This window comes from Medicago truncatula, chromosome 3, assembly GCF_003473485.1.
Source record: "Medicago truncatula cultivar Jemalong A17 chromosome 3, MtrunA17r5.0-ANR, whole genome shotgun sequence".
Taxonomy (NCBI): Eukaryota; Viridiplantae; Streptophyta; class Magnoliopsida; order Fabales; family Fabaceae; genus Medicago; species Medicago truncatula.
In genome coordinates this window covers 26554522-26581405 of record NC_053044.1, presented here as the reverse complement: position 1 = coordinate 26581405, position 26884 = coordinate 26554522, and the positions used below count along the sequence as shown (strand labels likewise).

Below are 26884 nucleotides of genomic sequence, written 5' to 3'. Positions count from 1 at the left end.
CATAACATCGTAATCAATATCATAATAATATAAACAACATATATTCAACAATAATGTTCTTACTTCTTTAACTTTAGTAACACTTGCTAATTCAACCAACAACGACGACAACAACAAGATTCAACAACAACGACAACAACTTAATCAACAACAACAACAACAACTCTCTCAAGAACAACGGCAACTACAATTATCCAATATATGTATATATTTCATAATCAACAATATCATCAATAATAGATATCTAATTAATCAATTAAATCTAACACCCTGTCATAATAATAACTCATCAATATATAAGTATATCATCATTAACAACATCAACAACAAATGGTAATTAAAACCAACAACAACGACTCATGCAACAACTCGACACCACTGCTAAGACTCATGCAAGACATGACAACTCCACTAAGACTCCTCAACAAATGCAACTATGCATGTGGTACCATATCAGAGCCGAAGCCCTCATCTTTATAGAATGGTTAAAGCATTCTTTTATCAGGACATGAGTCCTCATCATAACATCGTTTTGAACAACATAGTGTTCCATCGTTTTTGAACGACAAAGCGTTCCAGGACCGAAGTCCTCATCATAACATCATTTTTATGCTTATGCAACTGACTCCACTTGTGTATATCTACATACAACTCAACAATAGCAACGACAACAACAAATGTACATAATTAATTATGACATACCCCACCTCTTAGCCAACTATGACACAACGACTCTTGATAGCAAGATCCATCAACACATTCACAACAACATATATATTCACCCATCATATCATAATACATCAATTCAGTAAGCAATCATGTTCTTGGTAAACAATGCAGTCACATATAATCAATAATAAACGGCAACATGGCAGCACTCAAACATTCTTAAGATATAACAATATCAAATGGTAATCAACATCAACTTAAACATCTTATATAATCCACATAACGAATATAATTCACATTAACCAACATTACCCAACATTACCCACAACATTAACCAACATTAACTAACATTACCCACAACATTAACCAACATATACCAACATTACCCAACATTAGGTTAAATACTCTTAAACACCTTAATTGAACTCATAATACTTCTAGTATCGAGGTTTGGAAATATTCCCTAAGTTTTGGATTAACTTAGAAACGGTTATGCTGAATTTTCATAAGATTTCACTAAGACCTACTTGGAGTATTTTCATCATAACTCCTAAACCAAAATTCATTTTAAAGTCAAACCAAAGCCATTGGAAAGCTAACAAAATTATCTACAACTTTCATGTTTACACCAAAGGCCAATTCAAAACAGAAACGTGTGAAAAAGACACAAGAACGCGAAATAAGGAATGTTGTCAAAAGGCATTTCGCTTAAGCGAACGATGCTTCGCTTAAGCGAACTACTTACAGTAGCTGTTCGCTTACAGCTCGCTTCCGGCTCGCTTAAGCGAACAGTCATCGTTTCTGCATAATTTTTCACGGGTTTAACCCATTTTTCACCCCAAAACTCCCAATTTTGATCTCCCAATGCCCAAACATGTTTCCAAAGATTGTTTATAGGTTCATTATACAATTAGGCATCTAAAGGAACATAAAACATGCATCAACAACAACAATTACAGATCATTCCACCATCATACACAAATTCATCAATTCATCCAATCACTCATAATTTTCAATCAATTTATGATCACAGCAGCAACAAAGATTAAGTTTTCATTCTGAACATTATATTACAAGAGAATTAACATGATCATTACCCATTTCCCTTCAGAATCATCAACAAACCCTAACCCTCAATTTATCTTCCAAAACTATGCAATTAGGTCAATTTTCAGAAATTATAGATTATGATTATTGAGAGATAGTCTCACCCTTACCTTAGTTTTGCAGAATGATTACACAGCACAATCGGTTCCTAAGCCCTCCTCTCTTGTTCTTGCTCTTCTTCTCCCTTTTCTCCCAAAAGCTAGTTTTCTTACGTTAAAACGTTCTGACTGTTTTTCTTTCTTTTTCTAACTCCCAAACTATAACTTCCCTATTTCATTAAACTCCCTTAATTTTTATTAAATCCTAATTAACTCCCACACTCTAAAATAATTCTATTTCTCCACTTATTCTATTAAATAATGAAAATAACCATTTAATAAAATACACCACACCACAAAATCAACATAAATCATTTAAAATCATATAAAAGACTTTAAATCAACTAAAAATAATTAAATAACAATTAGAGCGTTACAAGTTACATGTGTTATAATATGACAATCAAAGTACTTTGTGTATTGCTGCAAACCCAGTTTTCCATGAACGCACAAAGCATCTAGAGATTGATTGTCATCATATATGGGACAAACTTCAAGTTGGCATGATGAAACTCCTTCTAGTCACTTCTCTGGCACAAATAGTAGACTTTTTCACTAAAGCTCTTCTTCCTCAGCCTTTCAGCATTTTACTATCCAAGTTGAATATGATAGATATTTACCATCCTTCAACTTATGGGGGGCTAACACATCATGAAGAGAAACATGAGAATAAGGAGTAGTTACTACAATAACTTGCGTAACAAGTTATCTAGCTTTAGTTAGTTAGATGAGTTCTAATACTCTATGCTTGACCTCATTGTAACATAGTACACCACTTAGTTTCTATATAAGTTGTACTCCTTCATTATTCATCAATTAATGAGAATGTTCTTCATCTATCTTTTCTCTCATAATACATATAAAAAGGACAATATAGACAAAGACATTATATAAAATATTTGCCCAACAAAGTAGTAGAATTGATTCTACTAAGCACAAAATATAATTCCACTATACCTTCTAATATTGGTAAATATTTTAAAAAGACCACGACATACACATGACATACACATATGAATATTTAAAGAAACTATTCAAGAAAGAAAGAAAGGAATAATCTGAAAAATGATTCAAAATTGAACGACAACAAGCATATTTTTTGCATATATTTTAATCTAAAATGCATTTCCATATTTTAATTATTCAAAAAGCAAGCAAGCTACTTTTCACTAAAGCAAACGAAAGTTCTATGGAGGATAACCACACTTGTTATTTTATACTTCCATCCCATTTTAAATGACCTAATTTTTTTAAATGTGTATTATTCACGGAACATGCTTTGATCATTTTTTTTTTACTAATATATAAAGACAAACTATATCATGTAAGATGTTGGATTCGTCTCGACGAATATTTTCAAAATATAAAATTTTCATTTTTTTTCTAATTGATTATTAAATATATTTAAATTCAAAAGTGTGTATTGACAGAGTCAACTAGATCACATAATATGGGACGTAGAGAGTATTTTAAGTAGTTTGAAACCTATGCCTTCCACGGGAAAACTTGTGCTGAATTTCTTTATATATATTTTAATTTATGTTGATAATATTTGTTAAAATGTATGTATACCTTGTATATGAAGGGAATACACATATCTCCTAAGTGATTTTTTATTTTTATTACATGGCTTCCCTTTATTAAATTATTTTATCATTTGGCCTTCAGAGGTTTGTCAAAGTTAGAGTTGGCCTTAAGGCCCAACGAACGTAAATAGATGTCTCACCCATCAAAGAGATCGTCACACTAACATTGGAAGTTAAACACACAACCTTGCAAGTAAGTTAACTCTTTGTCAAGTGCGCTAACCATTATTGGCTATTTTTCGTATAACATTGTTAAAACTATTTTATTATTTTTATGTCATTTTTTTTCAATTTTCCCAAAATTATTCTTTTTATATTTGAGTGCAATAGAAAATCTAAATTTTGATTAATATAAATTGAAGTGGGTTCTATTTAAACAGGGTGCAAAAAATAAATCTAACATGCTTCTTCACAATTAAAAATGGAAGATCCTTGATCCAAAAATCAATGTGATATACGCAAAAATGAATCTATTAAAAAAACACCAACTTGTAACCTTCTAAATCAATTTAAATTGAAAAAACTTGTGTTAAAAAAAAATTGAAAAACTTATGTTTCATTGCACAACTAACTAACTTAAGAACGAATTAACAAACTAATATATATTTTATGTAACCTTCGATTTTTCAATACAATTTTGGGAGAAAATCTTGAATCAACTAACCCCAACAACATTCATGAATTGACTATGTTGATGGACTATTTCAATAACAAAAAGTGCTTACCTATTAATGTCTAACTCTATGACACCAATTTTGGCCTTGAAGTTATTTCTAACATATTCTCTCTCTTTTTTCTCTTCCAAAGTAGTTATTTAACCAGTAATGTCTGAATAGAATAAACAATAGCCTTGACAACAAGCATATTTTTGCATATATTTTAATCTGAAATTCATTTCCATATTTTAATTAATCAAAAAGCAAGCAAGCTACTTTTTACTAAAGCAAACGAAACTTCCTTAGAGGATTAACACACTTGTTATTTTATATTTTAATTTTGACCCATTACATGTATATAATACACCACGACCAACGAAAGCATTATGAAGTGTTTGTGTGTGTTCATCCTTAATTAATTTTCATTCAAAATTGATTCCAGCAGAAGCTAAAGCGGTAAAGCCATACTGGAATTATTATAACTCTACAGTCTTTTTCTTCCTCTATTGCATGAAGCTGGATTCTGACTTTGGTATGATTTTTTTTCCTTCGATTTTAATTTAACTACTAGTTTCTCTAATTACATAGGTCATTGTCAAATTGATCATAGAATTTGAAATCAATAAATTGATAAAATTAGTTTAGGCCATACCTTCTGTTCGCAAATATTTTAATTAAAACTAAAAATGTTTTCCGAAATATAAGTTTGACTAAATGAAATATGTAACAATGAGAATGAGTGTCGTCAAAAGTATCGTTGATTGGGGTGTATTGGATTGAGATTCTAAAAGACTGTTTTGATATAAAAAATCTTGAAGATTTTAAAAGACTTTGTTGGATTGTATTGATTTTGTGGGATTTTAAAAGACTTTTTACAATCAAGATTCTTTGCAAGATTTTAATGGATTCATGATATAGATTTTAAAGGATTTTAATGGAATTTTAAGATTTTAAAAGGGTCAACAAATTTAAAGATACAGTACAGTATAATACTATTAGATGTATAGATCAGTTGCCAAAAAATCTCAAAAACAAAAGTACAGTTATAAATCAACCGAAAAAAAAAACATTGAATCAATGAGTGTATAGACTATTAGATAATATTTCTTCAAAAAAAAAAAAGACTATTAGATAATATACTACTAGCAGGTTGATTGATCTTAAAAATTCTGGACATATGATATCAAAATAAATAGACCTAAAAATAAGTTATGTTAGTTTATTGATTATAATAATTTGATTGAAAAATGCATGTTACAGGTAGAAAAATGCAAGTAGAAAAATTATTATAATACCAATAAACGTAAAGTTGTGATTTTTATAATAATTTGATATATAGGTAGATGGTAAATTAACCACAAGATATAGAGTACGTTCTTTTTTTTAATGAACGTAAAAGTTATGTTAAGAAAAGTGCAAGTTAGAGGCATGATGATTTCGACAATAAGTTTGCCAAACAAAGTATATAACCTGCCATTGTTACAGTAAAACAGAAAAGAATTTGGAAGAAGAGTATTATAAAATCTGAAGAGTTTGTGTGAGATTGTTGGATGAGTGTATTTTAACTAAAAAGTCTCACACAATCCATTACACAAATGAATCCATTAAAATCCGTCTAATTTTCAATACCACGAGACATTTTATAAGTTCTTAGAAATCTTAATTGAATACCAACGGATTTTGATGTCTTGAAAAAAAAAAGTCTTAATTGTCTTGATTGAATACCACATGATTTATTTAGATTCAATAAAAGTCTTGATTCAATAACTCAAGATTTTCTTTTCATAAAAAAGTCTATTAAAATTCTTTGAAATTTCAATTCAATACACCCATAATAAAGAGGAAAATGACACAAGTGTTCAATTTTCCAGCGAACCCCATTGAAGGGAAATCTAGATTATTGGATCACCATTTCCCAAGCATCACAATCGCTGTGATTTGCTAAAAATATGTTAATTACCCTAAATTAGAATTTCCTTTACTATAAAACACCCCAACACCTATGAAACCAAACACACTCTTCCTCAAACCAAGGAACCCTTAATTAAAAAAAAAATAAAAAATGAATTCTTTAACAATTTGTTCCATGTTCCTTGGTTTGATTCTAATTTCTCAATCACCATTTGAAGCAAATGCAACACTTCTTGATTTAGGAGGAGGAGGAGGAGTACCACTAGTTTCCTTACTTTGCGACGGTTCATCCAACAAGGTAGAATGCAGCAAGGTTCTATCAAGCCCACAAACCGCGCAAGCCAAGAATTGGACAGAACTCTCAAAGGCTGTCGCTGAAATCGCCATTAAAAAAGTTGTCGAAGGAGAAGCTTTCCTTAAAGGATTGGCACAGAAAAGTAAATCTCAAGTGCTTGACACATGTGCAGATTCTTATAGTTCATTAGTTGTGACTTTCAAATTTTGCTGGGATTTTGCTGATGGGGATCCTCATACTGTTAGTTATGATTGCGTAACTGCTGGTGATCTTCTTGCGCGATGCGATGGTAAGGTTAACCCTGATGTTACTGCATTTAACCGTCAAACCAAATTCCTTTATGGGCTTCTTTACGAAACTATTACTCAACTTCCGAACTATTTGACGAAGAATCAGGGGTAATTGCCTATTTACTCAACTTTGAATTGCATTCCTTTCATGGTTGTTATTTTGGGAAAACTATCCAAATTGAGAAGAAGAATGTGATGGTTGATTTTGGTTTGGATGTATTTTAATTTTATTGTCTCCTTAATTTGGTGTGATGATGTATATGGAGGGAGAGTCAGTCGTTTAATAAAGTAAATTTACAATGCAAAAAACAAACAGATTTTCATTGAGACAAGAATGCTTGATCTGCCATGTTGCATGAATTTTCGGTATTGATTGTATGATTATGTTATGTTTCAATCCCTTATTGGTATAGCTTCTATGAATCCATTGCACTATGTATTTTTGAGGATAGAATATGAGAGATTCTCTCCTCAAGGGACGTGAATGAACCAGAAGTGATACAGTTTGGTTATATTTTTCATTTTTTTTTTTGTGAGTTGAAAAAGTCCATTGCATTGTGATATATGATTTATTTTTTTATTTGAAGTATCTATGACTTTGAAGCTAGCCAGTGGTGTAAGAATTCAAGGTAACAAAAAGTTCTTAAACTTTCATGTTATATTTCTTGATAAATAAAATGTTGTGCACATAGGATAAATTGATGCAAGAACACTTTGAGGTTGTATATAGTGGATGAGAGTCACTCCTATTTGTGCAAATGCTTAGATTCTTCTTTTCCTTCGTGTGCGTGTATAAGTGTAAATAGTTATTTTGTTTATTAAACGTGTGAGTGTTAAAGTTTTAATAGTCATTTTGGTTCTTAAATGTGTGAGACAATGTTATTATAGTCCAAATTGATTAGCAAATCGATAGACAAAACTGATTAATAAAAACCATATTCAAGGATCAACTTAACTGATGAAAAAGACATTCAAAGATCAAACTGACTAACAAGAGACACATTTGAGATTGGTTTTGTAATTTTGGTTGTTCAACGACTATAGCAATAGCGCCAGACACATTCAATGACCAAAATGATTGCTAACTCGTGTGTATAAATTGCGGTTGTTGTTATTATGGTGCAAACTTTGATATTGTACAATATCCTTGCAACCTTTATATAGCAGTCATACTTGCAGCTCAATTTAGAACTGTGTTCCTCACATCACATGCCTCTTTCAAATAGATCCAGTGATTGAGATTTGGTTGATTTCAATTATGCATGCAGGCGTGCAAATGGAGACATTGTTTTGAGGTAATTTTAAAACAAACTTGACATAAGAAGAAATTTAACAATTGTATTGAATGAAATCTGATTTGCACATTGTCTTATGATATCACAACTATTTATAGTCTGTGCTATCTATAATCATTTAACCAGATGTGCAAGAACTGAGCGAAATTACAACCAGTTTACAAAGTACAACCAAGCTCCAATTGAAACAAATAAAATGCTCACTATTATCACCAAAAGCTAACAAACTCCACGAACTAAAAAACATCTTTCAGTAAAGAAAAAATGTAACGCCTGGCCGTATATCTACCAATTCCTAACAAAACAGATGCTGTTGTTCCACTACAACCCCATGAAATTGCAAGATTACAGGTTCAAATATTTTCATCAATTCATCGCCTTCTGCTGCCAATTCACCACTCCAAAACCAACCAGAAACACAGATATATGCAGCAATCAGCCAGAGAGACTAAACCGTACCGAACCAAAGCTTCTCAGATAACAAAAGAACCACCAGCACTTGCATACGTACACTACCTAATCCGCAAACAGTAACAGCCACACACAAAATTCAGCATAAACCTTAAAACCCCACTGCCAAAATCCTCCCACCATATCAAATGCTACTCTTAACCGTGCCTCTATTTGACCAACTACCTCGCACCACAAAACAACCTCCCCTTCCTTCCTTCTCGCCACTTTACACTAAGACATTACATGCAGACACTGCCACTTTTAACGGAATACATTTATGCCACAGATTTTAACCGGGAAGCTGCACCCCCACATTGCTGACTTCCATTAAGACATTATATGCAGATTTAATGGAATTATTGCTCCTTTTGAAAAAATGACCGCTCACTAACAAACTAACTTGCTGCACAAGTAACAACTCACTAACAAACTAATTGCATAAGCCATAGCTTATCCTTTGTCAATACCATATTTAACATACAATGTTGTTGCAGAGACCTTTAAAACCTTTATATTGTGGTCTGCATCATATAGTTAGTAGCATCTGAGTATTACAGGCTTGATCAAATAGAAGTGAAATTTTTTGGATTTTGATAAAAATTAGTTGAAAGTTTAAACCTTATGCATTGTACTTACCCTTTTAACTAAAATAAATTAAGCTGTGAATAAATACAGGTTGAGCACATAATAGATACTCGTAAGAGTATGTAAACTAGATGTTACCGAAGGGGAACACTACTACATATATAAGATTTAGTAACACTTCAAAATTGTAACTAAATCAAAAACAACTGTTACTATTTAGATCTTGTAACATTTGACAAATGTTAGGTAAAGCCCGTGTTACTAAATGATTTCAGTAACATTTGAGAATAAAACTTGCAACACTTAAAAATTGTTACTCATTTAGTAGCTAATTAGTAGCAAATTTGTAGCCAATCTATAGCTAACAATTTAGGTTGCAATTGCAGAAATTCTGTTACATAAATGTTACTAATTTGAAGCTAATTAGTAGCCAATCTGTAGCTAACAGTTTTAATTGGAATTGCAGAAAATTCTGTTGCATAAATGTTACTGAATAGTGAAGACTGGGTAGATCAATCAGTAAAACACAAACAATTGATTCAATCTCAAATTCTTATTAAAAGCACAAATTGAAACCAATTCCTAATATAGACACACTGTAGTTAAAAGCACCAAAAGTAAATAATACAGTCAGAAGAAAGACAGATGGGTCCGACTCATTAAAAAGAAAGCAAAAAAGTACAAATGTACATGAACTTAACAAGCTAAACTAACATTTTGTCATCCAGAGTTCCTGTCACTGTTACTATCCTATCATTTTGTCCATAGTAACTACTATCTTGAGGAGATATTTTAATGCCAGCTTGAGATTCTTCAATGAATGACATGATCAAAGGCTAAGAATGCATAAGGTAAGCTTTTTACCCACATCTCTGAATAACATAAAAAAAAAAAAAAAAAAAAAAACAGAGAAAGAATCATGCGATGAAAATAACAGCTGGCCTGACAATAACATGCTTATTTTTAGTTGCAGGGGAAGCATAGGTCATAGGGATATAAAAGCTCTGACACCAAAGAACCAACATTCATATAAGAGACAACCTCTTGAAATCAAAACATATTCCCATAACACAGATCAAAAACTAATTTGATCTGTACTGATTTCATAAATATGGTAAACAAGTAAGACCTTTTTAAAGATGTCAGACCATCCATATCTGCAAATCTAGAAAATGGAACTCATACAGATTGATTTCCCAATCACCCTTGTTAGGCAACAATCTGGAACTGCCCTGAATCAAAATAACTTCCGTTTTGGTCCTGCATCACCGTCAAACCTATATATTATTAACTGAACGAAAAGAAGCAAAAGAAAGTATCCCATGCTGAGTGCTAAGAACAGAGTACAAATCAGTTTATTACGATTAGACTACGTGCATATAATAATCTAATAAAGTGGACTACAACACTTTTTAACTCCCTGCCACCAATATTTTACCCTATAATCTGAGAAAATTCTAGTTCACCTATTTTTCCTCCTCTGCCAAGAAACAACTTTCCAACTTGTGAATTAAAAGCTCTACTAAGTACCAATATACAATCAGTTATATAAGCATACATAACGAGCATGTCTAAAGTGATAACATTTACATTAGAATAGAACAAAAGGGAATTTGAAAAGGAAAAAAAAAACACTTTTGGATTAACAAAGTCCAACATAAAATTGCAGCCTAAAAGAATTTAGAGAATTTAAAATTGAAGCATAGAGAAGAAATTAAAGGCAGTGCAGAAAGAGACCTCTGAAATCGTATCCAACACCGAAACCTCAACCAACACCAAAACCTGCAAAAACAATTGCAAAACAGGTTCAAATTTCATTGAGACAATTTATCAAACACCTCCTATGCAACACAATAATACCTTGCAAGAGAAAATTTCACTGTCAAATTTCACAATAATACAACGAGGGAAACAATGCTGTCTTTTGGTAGCTAGAGCTGCAATCTGAAGATCGATATCGTTGAATTATTGATGGTTGGACACTGCTGGCGGTTGCCGAAATCGATGATTGCTAAGCTTCAGCTAAAGCATAAGCATGAACAAATGAATGAATGAATAAAGAATAACAGAATCAACAAATTATAACTAAGAACAAAAACACAAATTATCACTTATCTCAAATTGAATTAATTAGAACAAAATCACGAACCCTAAGATGAAGATTCTACAACGAATGGAATGCTGATGAATCAAGCTATGAATTGACGTTGTGACTTGAACGAAGAATCGAAGTGATTATTCGAGGTTGTGAAGAGAGAAAGAACGTTAATGTGGTGAATAGCTCTGCTTCTGTGATCGATTTGTTGTTTGTGGTCGAGAAAAGAAAACTGAATTCTGAGAGGCGGCGATGGTGGCGATTGATCGTTGTCGTCGATTCATTTTGATCGGTGAGATTTTTGGTGAGAGAGAGAATAGAGAACGAGAGTTGAGTTATCACTGAAGTGTTGGTAACATTTACCTTTTTTGTTGACCCATTACATGTATATAATACACCACGACCAACGAAAGCATTATGAAGTGTTTGTGTGTGTTCATCCTTGATTAATTTTCATTCAAAATTGATTCCAGCAGAAGCTAAAGCGGTAAAGCCATACTGGAATTATTATAACTCTACAGTCTTTTTCTTCCTCTATTGCATGAAGCTGGATTCTGACTTTGGTATGATTTTTTTTCCTTCGATTTTAATTTAACTACTAGTTTCTCTAATTACATAGGTCATTGTCAAATTGATCATAGAATTTGAAATCAATAAATTGATAAAATTAGTTTAGGCCATACCTTCTGTTCGCAAATATTTTAATTAAAACTAAAAATGTTTCCCGAAATATAAGTTTGACTAAATGAAATATGTAACAATGAGAATGAGTGTCGTCAAAAGTATCGTTGATTGGGGTGTATTGGATTGAGATTCTAAAAGACTGTTTTGATATAAAAAATCTTGAAGATTTTAAAAGACTTTGTTGGATTGTATTGATTTTGTGGGATTTTAAAAGACTTTTTACAATCAAGATTCTTTGCAAGATTTTAATGGATTCATGATATAGATTTTAAAGGATTTTAATGGAATTTTAAGATTTTAAAAGGGTCAACAAATTTAAAGATACAGTACAGTATAATACTATTAGATGTATAGATCAGTTGCCAAAAAATCTCAAAAACAAAAGTACAGTTATAAATCAACCGAAAAAAAAAACATTGAATCAATGAGTGTATAGACTATTAGATAATATTTCTTCAAAAAAAAAAAAGACTATTAGATAATATACTACTAGCAGGTTGATTGATCTTAAAAATTCTGGACATATGATATCAAAATAAATAGACCTAAAAATAAGTTATGTTAGTTTATTGATTATAATAATTTGATTGAAAAATGCATGTTACAGGTAGAAAAATGCAAGTAGAAAAATTATTATAATACCAATAAACGTAAAGTTGTGATTTTTATAATAATTTGATATATAGGTAGATGGTAAATTAACCACAAGATATAGAGTACGTTCTTTTTTTTAATGAACGTAAAAGTTATGTTAAGAAAAGTGCAAGTTAGACGCATGATGATTTCGACAATAAGTTTGCCAAACAAAATATATAACCTGCCATTGTTACAGTAAAACTTGAAAAGAATTTGGAAGAAGAGTATTATAAAATCTGAAGAGTTTGTGTGAGATTGTTGGATGAGTGTATTTTAACTAAAAAGTCTCACACAATCCATTACACAAATGAATCCATTAAAATCCGTCTAATTTTCAATACCACGAGACATTTTATAAGTTCTTAGAAATCTTAATTGAATACCAACGGATTTTGATGTCTTGAAAAAAAAGTCTTAATTGTCTTGATTGAATACCACAAGATTTATTTAGATTCCATATTCAATACCTCAAATTTTCTTTTCATAAAAAAAGTTTATTAAATTCTTTGAAATTTCAATTCAATACACCCATTAGTGCATTCTTTTTATTTTCAATAATGCTTAATGTTACGAGAGGTCTTTGCACGAATTTAGACGAATTTAACTTATTCCTTTTATTTTCAAAATCCAGCAAGTTAAACTTCTATAGAGATAAAGTAGAAGGCACCATCTGCCAACAAGTCTTGGCTTTTTGTGCTTCATGACATCTTTCTCACACTTTTTTTGTGATTTTAATATGAAATGATGATAGCAAATATGGAGGTCGTGTCAGGTTGGCGGTGGTACTAGAATCACATGCAATGATAATTATACAGGGTTCTATTGTGGAACATATTTTATTTTCTTTTTCTTCATTATTAGAGTAATTAAAAATGGCCCATATATAGTGAGTTTGCAAGGCAAACATTCAGTCGTGTGTTTTGTGCGAAGAAAGCCTTCGCACCATATAGCACCACTCTTTTATTTTATTGTACCATTGTGATTAATAATCGGCGCTTGGAATTCATAATCTGCGCGCAGAAAATGACTAGTGCTTTTTCCTCTATATCTTCTTCTGATGTGGGGCCTCCGAAAAAATATGACGTTTTTCTTAGCTTTCGAGCGAGGATACCCGCAGAAACTTCACGAGCCATCTTTATGATGCTCTAAGCCGAAAGACAGTTGAAACCTTTATAGACAACAATGAGCTTCAAAAAGGAGATGAGATCTCGGCAGCACTCATCAAAGCCATTGAGGAGTCACATGCATCTATTGTCATCTTCTCAGAAAACTATGCTTCCTCAAAATGGTGCTTGAATGAGCTCAAAAAGATTCTTGAATGCAAGAAATATATGCAACAGATTGTGATACCAGTTTTTTACAACATAGATCCATCACATGTGAGGAAGCAGACCGGGAGTTACAAGCAAGCCTTTGAAAAACATAAGCGAGATTTGAAGCACAATAATGACAAGTTGGAGAAATGGAAAGCTGCTCTCACCGAGGCAGCTAATTTAGTTGGTTGGGACTCTCGAAATTATAGGTGAGTAAAACGAACTATCAAGCATTCTACATGTCATGACTTGTATGTTTCCAAAATTATAAATAAAATCTATTAACTATATTCTAAAACAGCACAATTATTTACTACACAAGTCTTTCATCTCCATATTCGTGACTGGAAATGAACATAGATTTTAGAAAATGAAAGCAAAAAATAATTTTAGAAAGTAAACAATAATCATTTGTAGAAGTGAACCCTGCATACACTTATCACACAATTTGTTAAATCTGTATTTTCCATCCATACACTTGTTACGTTGATATGATACAGGTAGCCACTGCCACCAGGTTGACTATAAATTTTGTATACTAGTTAATAATCATATAGATGTACTCTTCTTCTATGATATTTGTTAGACTTGTAAATCCTTCTTCTCCTCTTTCGCATGCTAGGATTGAATCGGACTTTATTAAGGACATTGTTGAAGATGTTTTGCAGAAACTAAATCTTAGATACCCATATGAAATTAAGGGGCTTGTTGGAGTTGAGAAAAATTATGACCAAATTGAATCAATACTGAAAATTGAGTCAAATGATGTTGGAATCCTTGGAATATGGGGCATGGGTGGCATAGGAAAGACCACCCTTGCTAGGACTTTATATGCTAAACTTTATTCCCAATTCGAAGGTCGTTGCTTCCTCAATGTAATGGATGAATCAAACAAGTATGGAGTCAATGGTCTACACAATAAATTTTTTTCTTCATTGTTAGAGGAAGAAAATCTTCATCCTGATGCATCCTACATAGAATCCTCTTTCTCCGTGAGAAGGATTGCACGTAAAAGAGTATTTGTTGTGTTGGATGGTGTGGAAACCTTAGAGCAAATAGAAGATCTTATCCTAAAAATTGATGCGTTGGGACCGGGTAGTAGGGTCATTATTACAACTAGAGATAAACATATATTTAGTCAGTTCAGTAAATGTGAAATATATGAGGTTAAGGAATTGAACAAACGTGATTCTCTTCAGCTATTCTGTTTGTCTGCCTTCAGAGAAAAGCATCCTAATATTGGATATGAAGATCTATCAGAACGTGTAATTGCCTATTGCCAAGGCAATCCGCTGGCTTTAAAAGTTTTAGGTGCTAATCTGAGTTCAAGAGGGAAAAAAGAATGGAAAAATGAATTGAAAAAGCTACAAAAGATTCCCAATAGGAAAATTTACAATGTGTTAAAATTGAGTTATGATGACTTAGATTGTTCTCAAAAGGCCATATTTCTAGATATCACATGCTTTTTTAGAGGAGAGAGTAAATTTCATGTAACACATATGTTGGAAGCTTGTGAGTTCTTTGCAAAAAGTGGGATTGAAGTCCTTCTAGATAAAGCTCTCATACAACTACAACTATTTTGGCACTGGCAGTTCAAATCGGAAACTGATGGTTTAGAAATGCATGATTTGTTACAAGAAATGGGACAGGAGATTGTTAATCAAGAATCTAAAGACCCTGGAAAACGAAGTCGGTTGTGGAAAGCGGAAGAAATTTCTGATCTATTAAAAGAAAACAAGGTAAGTAGAGGATGCAATCACTTCTATATGAAAATATATGTATGTGATTATAAAATATAACAAATAAAGTACATATGCAACCTTTCTTAATGATTAATCTAATTTTTGTTTGTCAGGGAACTGAAGTTGTGGAAGGTATAATATTCGATAGTACAGAAGTTGGGGATCTATACTTGAAGTCTGATTCCTTTAAAAGGATGACAAACTTAAGATATCTTGATATTTATTATAATATATCCAACGGGAGCATATGCAATGTACACTTACCTGACGGTCTCGAGTGTCTTTCTGATAAATTGAGGTACCTTCAATGGGATGGATATTGTCTTGAGTCTTTGCCATCAACCTTTTGTGCTGAAATGCTTATTGAGCTTCACATGACTCATTGCAAGCTTAAAAAGCTCTGGGATGGAGTTCAGGTACAAGAGGAAGTCTAATGCTATTCACAAAATTGCAGTAGAGCTAGGTTTTGTTTCTCTTTTAATCAAAACTCATGCATGTTTATTTCTTATTACAGAATCTTGTGAATCTAAGATCAATTATGCTTCAATCCTCCAAAGATCTGATTGAGATCCCAGACTTATCTAGGGCTACAAATCTTGAAAGAGTATATCTCTGTCAATGTGAAAGCCTGCGTCAGCTCCATCCATCCATCTTTTCTCTCCCTCGACTTATATTTCTAGATTTAGAAGATTGCATAAAGATTGAAAGCCTTAAAACCAACATTCATTCAAAATCTCTTTGTAAACTTAAACTCGGTGGCTGTTCATCTCTCATCGAATTTTCAGTGACATCGGAGGAAATGACAAAGTTAACCTTACATGGCACTGCTATACGTGAATTGTCCTCATCGATTTGGCGTAATAGAAAACTTACTTCTCTTGGCCTAACTGAGTGCAAAAATCTTAACTTTGTTGGGAATAAGTTATCAAATGATCAGGGACTGGGGTCTGTTACAGAACTAGACCTCTCTGGGTGCACAGAAATCAATGCACTAAGTCTGTGGTCCATCCTTGATGGCATACAGTCTTTAAAACGACTAAAATTGAAAGAGTGTTGCAACTTAGAATGTCTCCCTGAGAATATCCGAAACCATTCAATGCTAAAACGGCTTGATTTAGATGATTGCAGGAAACTAGTGTCCCTAGCAGAGCTTCCACCATCCCTGTTATATTTGAAAGCCGTTAACTGCAATTATCTGGACACGAACTCCACTCAACGGTTATTGCTTGAGAACATGGTACAAAACTTCTCTACAGACACTCCCGATGAAGATGGTGTTTTTCATTTTTCTCTCTTGCCAGGTGCACAAGTTCCATGCAACTTTGATTTTAAGACAGTAGAGGCTTCAATAAGTATTCCTCCAATTCCAAAATCTTACTTGTGTGGTTTCATATTCTGCATCGTTCTATCAGAGGGTTTCAGTGTTTACGAACATTCCCTTCATTGTGTTATCTTTGAACATGGCAAAGAAGTCGACAGATGTCGTATTAGTTGCAATTATCTTGGGGCATTAATTTTAGATCACGTATTGATATGTTGGCATCGTTACAGCATTCAAGAAAGTGGAAGTTATGACTTTTGCAACCTATCATTTCAATTTATACTTCAAGGTCACAAGGAAAAATTGTGGTGGTCGACTGAGGGGATAAAGGGGTGTGGGGTCTTACCTCTATATGACTTGGAACGGGAGTTGGAAGGTGATAGTAGTAGTATCACTAGAACTCAAGACTCTGAAGGTGATGATACTGATGAAGTCGAAAGCTCTAACAATGAAAATGAAGATGATCAGAAACATCCTTGGTGTTGTTCAATCGGTATGAATCTTTTCACCCACTTTTAAATTATAAATTCCATATTATTTTATTTTAAATTAGAAACGAAATTGTTTTAAAATTCTCATGAATCTAGAATACAGTTGTCAATGTATTGCAATTACTTTGTGCTGAAACAACATTATTGGACAGGTCTTTTTTTGAGGCACTTGTTAAGAGGGTCGCAAGAATAATACAAGTCAGAAATGACAAATTGGAATGCTACGTATGAGAAGCTGAATGGTAACCTGGATTATTGCTTTTCAGTTGAATCTTTTGAACTAATGCAACAAATAATGATTGTTATTGTATACAATAAATAATTACATCATCAAAATGTTCAACATATGTCTATTAAATTGAAATATTTAGTGATAGCACATGGATAAATTCTTGTGATTTGTAATCACGAACACATAATCATCTCCAATGGAGAAATTCTTGAAATATTTAATGATAGCTCATGGCGAAAGTTCTTTGACAAGAAAAGAAAAAAAGTTTTTTTTTTGTTACTGCTTCGGTTATTTCTGGGTTAGGTCTCATATCCCCCGATATTTGTATCACTTCTTTTTATTTATTATATTTTCTATTTTACCTAAAAAAAAAAAGTTGAAATTGTAGTTTTAGATTGAAAACAACTCTCGACTTCTTTTCCTTTAATATAAATAAGCTTTTAGTATCTAGTGAAATGCAGTATGAATTTATAGCTAGTGTAATGTATTTTGAAATTTTTATATTATAAAATTTACGGTTTGTATTTTTTTAGATTATTTGTTAATAGATAAATATTCAGATTTAACTGGTGATTCTAAACAGTGCTTCTATGTTGACATGTGTTATTTGTGTGGTGAATCTGAAAAACATGTGACAAACACAATATTCTCCAATGTAGAAAAGCATAATCAAGAAACATGCAAAAAGTATGAATTTATCAAGCATCCGAAGGAAAAAAAACTCTGCCCAAAAGTTGGAAATATACTACAGAACTCAAAAATTATTTACCTTATCGCAATGAATCGAACTCAGGTTATCCCAAACGATTCGTCTTAGGGGAGATCATTAACCTCCTGAATTCAGCAAAGGGAAGAATAAAGCCATATTTTGATTTAGACATATAATGCATTTGTAACATACCAAATAAAATGCATTTATTTATTTAGTTTTATTTGTAGTAAACACTTCTTTAACATACCTCCTTCATAAAAAAAATAAAAATAAAAAAATTTCTTTAACATACCAAATAAAATGCATTTGTTTTTCTTTCTCAAAATACATGACGTGATACAAAACTCAGCAAAGGGAAGAATAACTAACTGCTGCAAAATCAGTTGCAAACATATCTTTTTCTTGAAATTTTCATTGTTTTATTCATCTATATTTCCATCTTTTTGTCTCAGACTCTGGAGAAGATCAAGAAAAGAAATTCTCAATCTCATTTAGGTATTCTGAACTGAAATTCATATATAGATAGATATATACTTAGCAATTATTAATTTATGATTTTTCTGTTTTGAAATTTTATTGTGTAGCACAAGTGGTTATTAAGGAACTTTGCACAAAATGGAAGATCAAGGGAAAGGGAAAGAGCTTATGGAACCTCAAAATTCAGGATCCGAATTAACATAACTTATTGAAGATTATGTTAAGCTTGTTCAAATGATTCATCAAGGTCTATTGAAAAGAGCTGGTGTGAAAAATGAAGCTGTAAAAAATGGCAAGGAAGCTGTAGATAATCATTGGTAGTCAAAGATTTGACATTATTCTCGTGGATAAGGAAATGCCTATCATGTATGGGATTGAGGTACATATTTATCTTGATTCTGTTTTCCTTCTAATTTTTTTCTGTATAATACGTTGAAAAGAAGGTTGAAAATACATGTTTCATGTGCTTAATTCGATTCTTGATGTCGTAAAAGTTGGCAAGTAGCATGTCCTTCGTGAATGATGTTGTAAAAATGTAGGAGAAACTAGACTTTTATTGTAGATATATAGTTTCTACTAAAAAATGTTTGCAAGTTAGCGATGTGATTCTCAATCCTACTAAAATTGAAGTCTATAGATTTATCTCTTTAGCGTAGTCTCAACGTTTTCATTGACTAACTTAGGCATCAAGTTAACGTTTATCATTAACCACTAAACCAAATGTTCAGATTGTAAGGAATTTATGAGAGCAGAATGTGGAGACCTTTATCGGAATGGCAAGGACTTTGAACGATTCACATAAAATTTAGCTTTTATCAATGTTTGATGTGGTTTTGTAGTATGTTACAAACTACATTTTTAACTTAAGAACTTGTAATATTTGAATCTTAGATTTGATGTCAATGTATTATATGGAGATTTATGCTTATATTCTCACATAAATAAATATTTTAATTTGAGTTACTGCTTGAAATTCTCATGCATGTAACTTTCCTTATTATCTTAGTATGCCACATGTTTTTCTTATTTTATCAGATTTTTGTACGCAACATTCATCATTGTCATTTACAACTAAAAGAACAAAATGATATACAAAAGTAAATAGAGGAAATCACCATTTTAGATCTTGAAATTGTGAGTGTATGCCAATCTGAGATCTTAAATATGCTTAAAACTTTTATGATTAATGGACTAATGGATATTATAAAACTTAAAACTTAGAACTTAAAATTGTCATTTTCAACTCAATATTTTCACAATCTCTTTTACGTGATACACATTATAATCCTAGCTAGTACATTTAATATGTATTACACCATTGAATCTTTCACAATCTATTCATATAAATAAAAATATAAAACGGAATAGGGTAACATTTACTTCATAATTAATCAAGAAAATCACAATTGTTTCAATTTCAAAACAACTCCATGCTAAAATCATGAGATCCTACAAACTCACATATCTAACAAGCTTTAAGATTTCAGATATACTCCCCTCCAAAAATGCAAGAATGTTGTGCAGCCGCACTTGATGATCAGAAAATTCTGTAAACAAATCCCTCTTAGCACTGGCTATCTTAAATTCTTGAGTTCCTGAATGTACAATCTTAAAATTGTCGCTTGTTCTATTCTTTCCTTCCTGTGATGTATTCTGAAAAAACAAAATGTTTTTCAATTAACACCCATGGCTTGAAAAGAGACAGTAAAGAGGTTTCAAATGCAAAATCAATACAATCATAGATAACTTAAGCCGACGAATCAGGCATTCAATTTTAACGTTGGAACCAATAGTAAACAACCAAAGTATGCTATTCATCAAAATACATAACAGATACTGAGATACATAAATGTTTAAGGTCTATACTACCTGCTAGTTGAGGATGTTATGATGTAGATTTAATCAAGAAAATTACACTCGATGATGAAAGTCACACTTGAGTATGTGTGGATCATGGAAATTGCAGAGCAGAGATTGGTTACATAGAAATTGAAGAATTTTTGCTAAGAAGGGGAAAACGAGCAGCAACGGCTGTTGTAAGGGTTAGAGTTTGTATCACCCTATTTGTGAAAAGAGATAATATATATAGGAGCAGCATATTTTTACTTAACTAATTCGGGCTTTGAATATATTTGTGAAAAGGGCAGGAGTTTGACTCAATTCCACCTAATATAATTACTTAGCAAATTTGTGCTTTGAATATTCTTGTATTAATAATTGCTTAACTAATTTGGGCTTTGAATATTTTCCTTTGAATAACAATTTTTAAAGTTTTCTTTCCCATCTTACTTACTTCTTACATATCTTTTCAATTGACCATTTTATCTCGTCTGACTTTATAATATATGAAGTGTAACTGACGTTTTTGCATTATACAATTCAAATTGTATTTACTCAGATTTTTTACTATAATGACATAAATTATTAAAATGACCAAAATTAAAATAACATAAATTAAATTAACCAGAATTTAGCACATTTTATTATTTGATCAAGGAATCATAATACTTTTACATTAACAAAACACTTATTAAAATAAAATATTAGAAACATAATGCTAAACATGTAAAACAAAAAGATGGAGGGAGAATGAGGGAAATATTTGTCATCTCTTTCGCGCGGCCTCCAGAGAAGACGTGAGTACATGATGTTAGAGTGAGAGAATGTTAGCGTGACTAGCAATCTCAGATCGACACGGATTTGGAGTGCAAATTTTCAAAGTGGATCAACACTCTTTGATGATTCAAACTATCCCCACAAGACGACATGAACCTTTATATGAAAGGACAGCGGTAAAACATTGGTTTCATAAACAACTCTAAAGAAAGAAAATGAGATAATGTGAGTTGGAATAAGAAATGGTGTAGAATGGGAGGGTTTTTATAGGTAAAACGCTAACTTAGGCAGTAACGACAATCAAGAGAAGTCTGGACATGTGGTCATCCATGGAATCAATATAAGAACACATGAAAATCATATGGAACCAGCCGAACTTGCTTACCAAGCCACCGATATGATTCAGTATTGTTTCGGATTTCAAAATTTCAATCCGGCCTAGTATTGGTTTGGATGATACAATTCGAAACCTACATAGACTTCGTAAAATCCTATGTTTAGAGGATTTGGCATGTTTAGAAACAAATATGCAACGCCTCTGTCCGTTTATCAAGGCATATGAAAAATTCTATTTATTACTTAATAAAAAAAAAAACAATCTAGCTAGTGTCTATGTAACATTCCACTCTTCAGTTTATTGGAATTTTACCAATTGGATGTTTTAGAGGACAAATGTTTATGAAAGATATTTATGACGAGGATTATTAAGCGGCCACAGTCGTACATGCAGGTTCACTTATCAATATCAGTTTAAATACGTTTAGGATGAAGGGCATTTTAGTAATCTCGCCACGAGAGCTATTTAAGAGAATCTTATGTATTTTCCTTCATTGTACAATGCTCTTTCTCTCTCTAGATTTGTATATCAAATTTTTCTTCTCCCTCTCTCTAAGAAATTGGCCCTCACTCTCATTGAAAATGACATCCATTGATTCTCTGAATCTTCAGAACTACCATTGCAAACACCATAACTACCATTGCTTGGCCTTGTTAATTTCTTCTGCATCTTTGGGTCTCCAACTATCCAGAATTTGGCTTACATAGTCTGAGCATTCCAGCTTCTGAGTTGACTTTAGAGTCTGATCAGTCAAGTTTCTAAGTTGTCGTCAGATTCTAACTCCTTCAGATTTTGACTTGGATTAAGCTTCTCTTGAAAATTCTTTGCTCTATATTTGTTCTTTCAAAACCAATACATGATAAAGACATTATAATTTTTTGTCTATAGTCCTTTATATTTGAACAGATATTATCATATCTAATTGATCTTGTAACATTTTGTTATCATCAAAACTCAAAAGACATTGTTCAAACTTATTTTGTTTCAACAAAATCCACATGAAAATCAGGAATTTCTAGTAGTATGATGATAAAGATTTCATCAATTGATGAATACTGCATTGCAATTCATCATCAAGAGAGTATTTTAGGTTGCTTTTTACATTATCCTAATTATATATTGATACAAATTTAAAGAAGAGAGTATCTTGGATTAGTTTTTTCAATATCCTAATTGTATCTTTAAATAAATTTTACTATAATATTGTTTACTGTTGTTATAGTTAATAAAATAAATAAGTATTTATATTATATTTGTTATATTGTTAGTATCATTGAAATAAATAATCATCTTCATTGAGTTTATTATAATTTGAAATTCATAAACATCGAAGAACAAGAACAAGATTAGAAGAACAAGATTAAAGAGAAGAAGAGAGAATAGAGAGAGAAGAAAGAGGATTATATTATTCTCTTGTGATCTATAATTAGGTTACATATGAGCTCTATTTATAGAGAAATACAATGACTTGGGGAGCAAGCACAATATGGCCCAATAAGCTAACAATATGATCCAATAACCCAATTGCTATATGAACATCCACTTGTAATATTCATAACACTCCCCCTTGGATGTTCATCTCGGATATGCCTCATTAAAACCTTACTAGAGAAAAACTCAGTGGGAAAAAATTCCAGTGAAGGAAAAAGAGTACAACATCCTTTTGTGTTATAATCTGTCTCGTTAAAAACCTTATCAGGAAAACCCAATGGGATAAAACCATGGTTAAGGGAAAAAGAGTGCAGAACACATCTTTGTCTCCCCCTCATAAAGACAATTATATATGAGACGAAGAAGTTTAAACAATCTTTTATGCTAGTTACTCAAAATCTTTACTTGACGGTGACTCTGTAGAAATATATGATATATCTCCATACTCTTCTCCAAATTAGCAGGTCTTGTGATATCTTCATATTGAGTTGTTGAAAGAACCTCCTTTTAAAATTAGAAAACCACAAGTTTCTTGTATGTGTGAAATCATAATCCTTAATAAAGAGCATTCTCCACTTCCTTGACGTAGTGCTAACATATTCAAATGATCGGATGATATTGTTGTTTCTCTAAGATACAAATTGTATGTTTGACTTTGCTGCAATATCTGTATTTACTAATATTGACAAAAAAAAATACCACAATATATATATAATAAGCAAAATACGTTCGTGTCCTCACCTGACCAATTCAAATTGTTCATGATTTTCTTGAGGACATGATCTTTACTCACATCAAGTGACATCACAATCATTCTAGTACATAATCAATTAGATATGTCCATAAAAACATTTATATAACAAAATTTAGAATCTCTTCAGGAGTTCTAATATATATACGATTATAACAAATTCATTTCAAATCCTTAAAATGGACAAATGATGTCATCTTTCCAATAGATTTGATATTACGTTTCACTCAAATGAAATCCTTCAAGTAGTTTCATATAATACAAATAAATTGTAGCACATTTTCATATAATTTAAGCCTTTCATGTGCTACTGAACTTAATCAAGTATGAAAAAGTTCTTGGATTCACTTCTGGTGAATATGTCTTTTAAAATAAATGGTAGATATTTACCAATTCATTTCAGGTGAACATATCAAACTCTGTATATATGTAATTTACCATACTAATTCCTTTTTCGCGCGAAAAATCATATATAGTCATTTACCTTCACACCTTCAAATGTGCAGACTACAAGTCCAAACAAAGTCTGCTTCATGAAACGAGTTTGATTTCAATAGAATTGTCTCTTTCCATTCTGTAGATATTTTCTTTATCTATAATCTTTAGTCGACTTTAACACATGATCCTCATTATTACTTATCACATAGCGCTATATTATATGCAAAAACACATCAACGTTGACTTCATTTCGGTCCCATCTCATTCCATTGAGATCTTGTATTCATGACATAATTTACCAATATTTTATAAGTTTCAGGTACCTGATTAGTTCTTCTGGAACTGAAAAATCAATTATGTCAGAAAACTCTTTTAGAGTTTCTATATCCTCGTTTTGGGTTATCTTTCCTTTAAGCTCCTTTTCTTATTCAAAGCCTTTTATATTTGGAACCGATTGATCTATCATGCTTCAGGCATGATGAAGACTCATTTGCAATATTAGATTATCCGATATGGACATCTATTTCGATTGGAGCATCCATTAGCAGCTAATAAGATTTGTTTACCTTTGCAAATGAGTTATATCTTGAGGATCAAGAAGAGACAATAATATTTCCTTTCAAATAATTTATTTGAACTTCAGGTTCACAATTTTTAGCTGCTTACCATCTCCCCCTAATATTGGGAAAACCAAACCATCAATTGATAATCAGCCTACTAAGCTGTAAACAAGTTGGCTCAATACAATTAAAGATATATGGAGATTTATATCAAATACATTTTCCCAATATTCTTTCAAGATTTATCAAAATGTATTATATTGGAGCAATTGTGACATACACAACACATCCAAAAATTCACTTGGAAGAAAAATATCAGGTTGTTAACCTTAAACCAATGATAAATTAAGGGGAGAACTTACATATAGTAATGTGTTGGCTTGATGCATATCAATATCTCAATATACAAAATTATTGATTTTCAAAATTGAGTCTATAAGGCATGATCTCATAACCAAAACAGAGTATATAAGATATGTTCTGATAAGTATCAATCATACAATTAACTTTAGACGTCTAAAGAATGGATCTTCCAGTCCATTTTATTAGCATATGCTTATTCAATATCAATTTCAATTGAAAAATGATACTTATCAAATGATTTCTGAAAATTTCAGAAAATAAACTTAGTCAAATTTGTTGAGAAAATAATCTCACAAACTTATGGTTGTGAATATACATGTGATCATTTAGTTGATGCATCGATTCAAATTATATAATATCCAAGTGATTCACATGATCAATGTATTAATTTAAATAACACCTTATATAGGTGAGAGACTCATTCTTTTAAATTGTCAACTCTATCTGGGAACTATTAACACACAATAGTTACTAGATTGAAGAATCTTCTGGCTCTTCAATATATATCCATTTTTTTTTCAAATAATTTATGCATCATAATAGATCCGGGATAACCCAACCGATCTTGCCATCGATTTGTAAACTTATGGTTTATAATAATATGTGCTTCCATTGCACTAATAATATAATATGTAAACTTCAGGTTTATAATAATATTTGATTCATTTGTTCTAATCCATTTGAAATTTGAAACATGATTTGTAAACTTATGGTTTACGATATTATGTGCTTCCATTGCACAAATAATATAATATGTAAACTTCAGGTTGACAATAATATGTACTTCCATTGCACTAATATAAGTGTATTATAAATAAGAGACAAAATAAAATTTTCACTACACTTATTTTCTCCAAAGTATATCTCGTAATATAGAGATTTTTAACATTAAAATTTTATGAGAATGCAATCTCAATGTGTAATGTGACAATAAATTAGCTCTTTGGGAGCCTTCAATAATTTATTTATTTTGAAGTGCAATGCTAACATTGATTCCTTGCATCATAAATTATGAAATATACTTTTGCCTCCCCCAAAATGCATGATTGAAACCACATTATAGTAGAAAATTTAATAACAATAAATTCAACTATCATAATCATGCTATGAATCAAATATTCAATTTCAAATGAAATAAACTTGAATCTTATATATACGAGAGAAAAAATCATGTCAATATTGATTCACTACATGTGAATATAAATATTTACCCATATATTGTAGAATCAATATTTCTCAAAATTAAAGAATCAAACCTTTGTATAATGTACTACCAAATTGAATTACAAAAGTTGAGATTCATTATTAAAATACAACAAATCTTCCACAAATATATATCATAACCAATTATATAGCATTTCTTTATTTATTTATTTTATAACTAAATACAAAGTTTATACACAAAAATTATGTGAATCAATTTTAATTTCAAACTAGAAATTAAAAGGTAGGATATAAATGTTTTGCCAAATAAAAATATATTTTCACAACAAATAAATTCAATTAATCAAATTCAATTCAATGCTAACAACATATTTGCATTTGTTGTTACAATGATCAAATAACCATACTCAATAATTCAAAACAAATATTTGTATACATGACATTTATGTGCATATCGATAATGGATCATAAATAAGTTTAAATCAAAATCCACACAAAAATTTCCCAAATTACATGAAAGCACAACCATAAAAATAAAATATTTATTTGTCATCAAAAGAAAACACAAATATTGAA

General features: G+C 31.3%; 1 protein-coding gene, 1 long non-coding RNA gene and 1 pseudogene across 6 annotated transcripts; 2 read left to right on the top strand and 1 right to left on the bottom strand.

Moving 5' to 3' along the window:
* Nucleotides 1–4469: 4469 nt before the first annotated feature.
* LOC120579307 (uncharacterized) lies at nucleotides 4470–7230 on the top strand. 3 transcript variants are annotated; one of them, XM_039831229.1, is made up of 2 exons: nucleotides 4470–4648; nucleotides 6270–7229. In XM_039831229.1, exons 1-2 carry the CDS (start codon nucleotides 4627–4629, stop codon nucleotides 6722–6724), a joined length of 477 nt encoding a protein of 158 aa, XP_039687163.1. In that variant the 5' UTR covers nucleotides 4470–4626; the 3' UTR covers nucleotides 6725–7229. The 3 variants fall into 3 exon arrangements, with proteins under 3 accessions (XP_039687163.1, XP_039687162.1, XP_039687161.1); XM_039831228.1 differs by having other exon boundaries at nucleotides 6246–7228; XM_039831227.1 differs by lacking the exon at nucleotides 4470–4648 and having other exon boundaries at nucleotides 5938–7230.
* A 731-nt stretch (nucleotides 7231–7961) lies between these two features.
* Nucleotides 7962–11587, bottom strand: LOC112419891 (uncharacterized). Of its 3 annotated transcripts, none has more exons than XR_005645109.1 (4): nucleotides 10806–11587; nucleotides 10683–10727; nucleotides 10075–10205; nucleotides 7962–8881 (listed from the first exon to the last, which is right to left on the bottom strand). It is a non-coding gene; the product is annotated as an uncharacterized lncRNA (long non-coding RNA). The 3 variants fall into 3 exon arrangements; XR_003009975.2 differs by lacking the exon at nucleotides 7962–8881 and having other exon boundaries at nucleotides 9458–10205; nucleotides 10806–10967; nucleotides 11095–11587; XR_005645108.1 differs by lacking the exon at nucleotides 7962–8881 and having other exon boundaries at nucleotides 9458–10205; nucleotides 10806–11586.
* Nucleotides 11588–13383: 1796 nt separating this feature from the next.
* On the top strand, nucleotides 13384–17451 carry LOC25489125 (disease resistance protein RPV1-like; annotated as a pseudogene).
* The last annotated feature ends 9433 nt before the right edge of the window (nucleotides 17452–26884 follow it).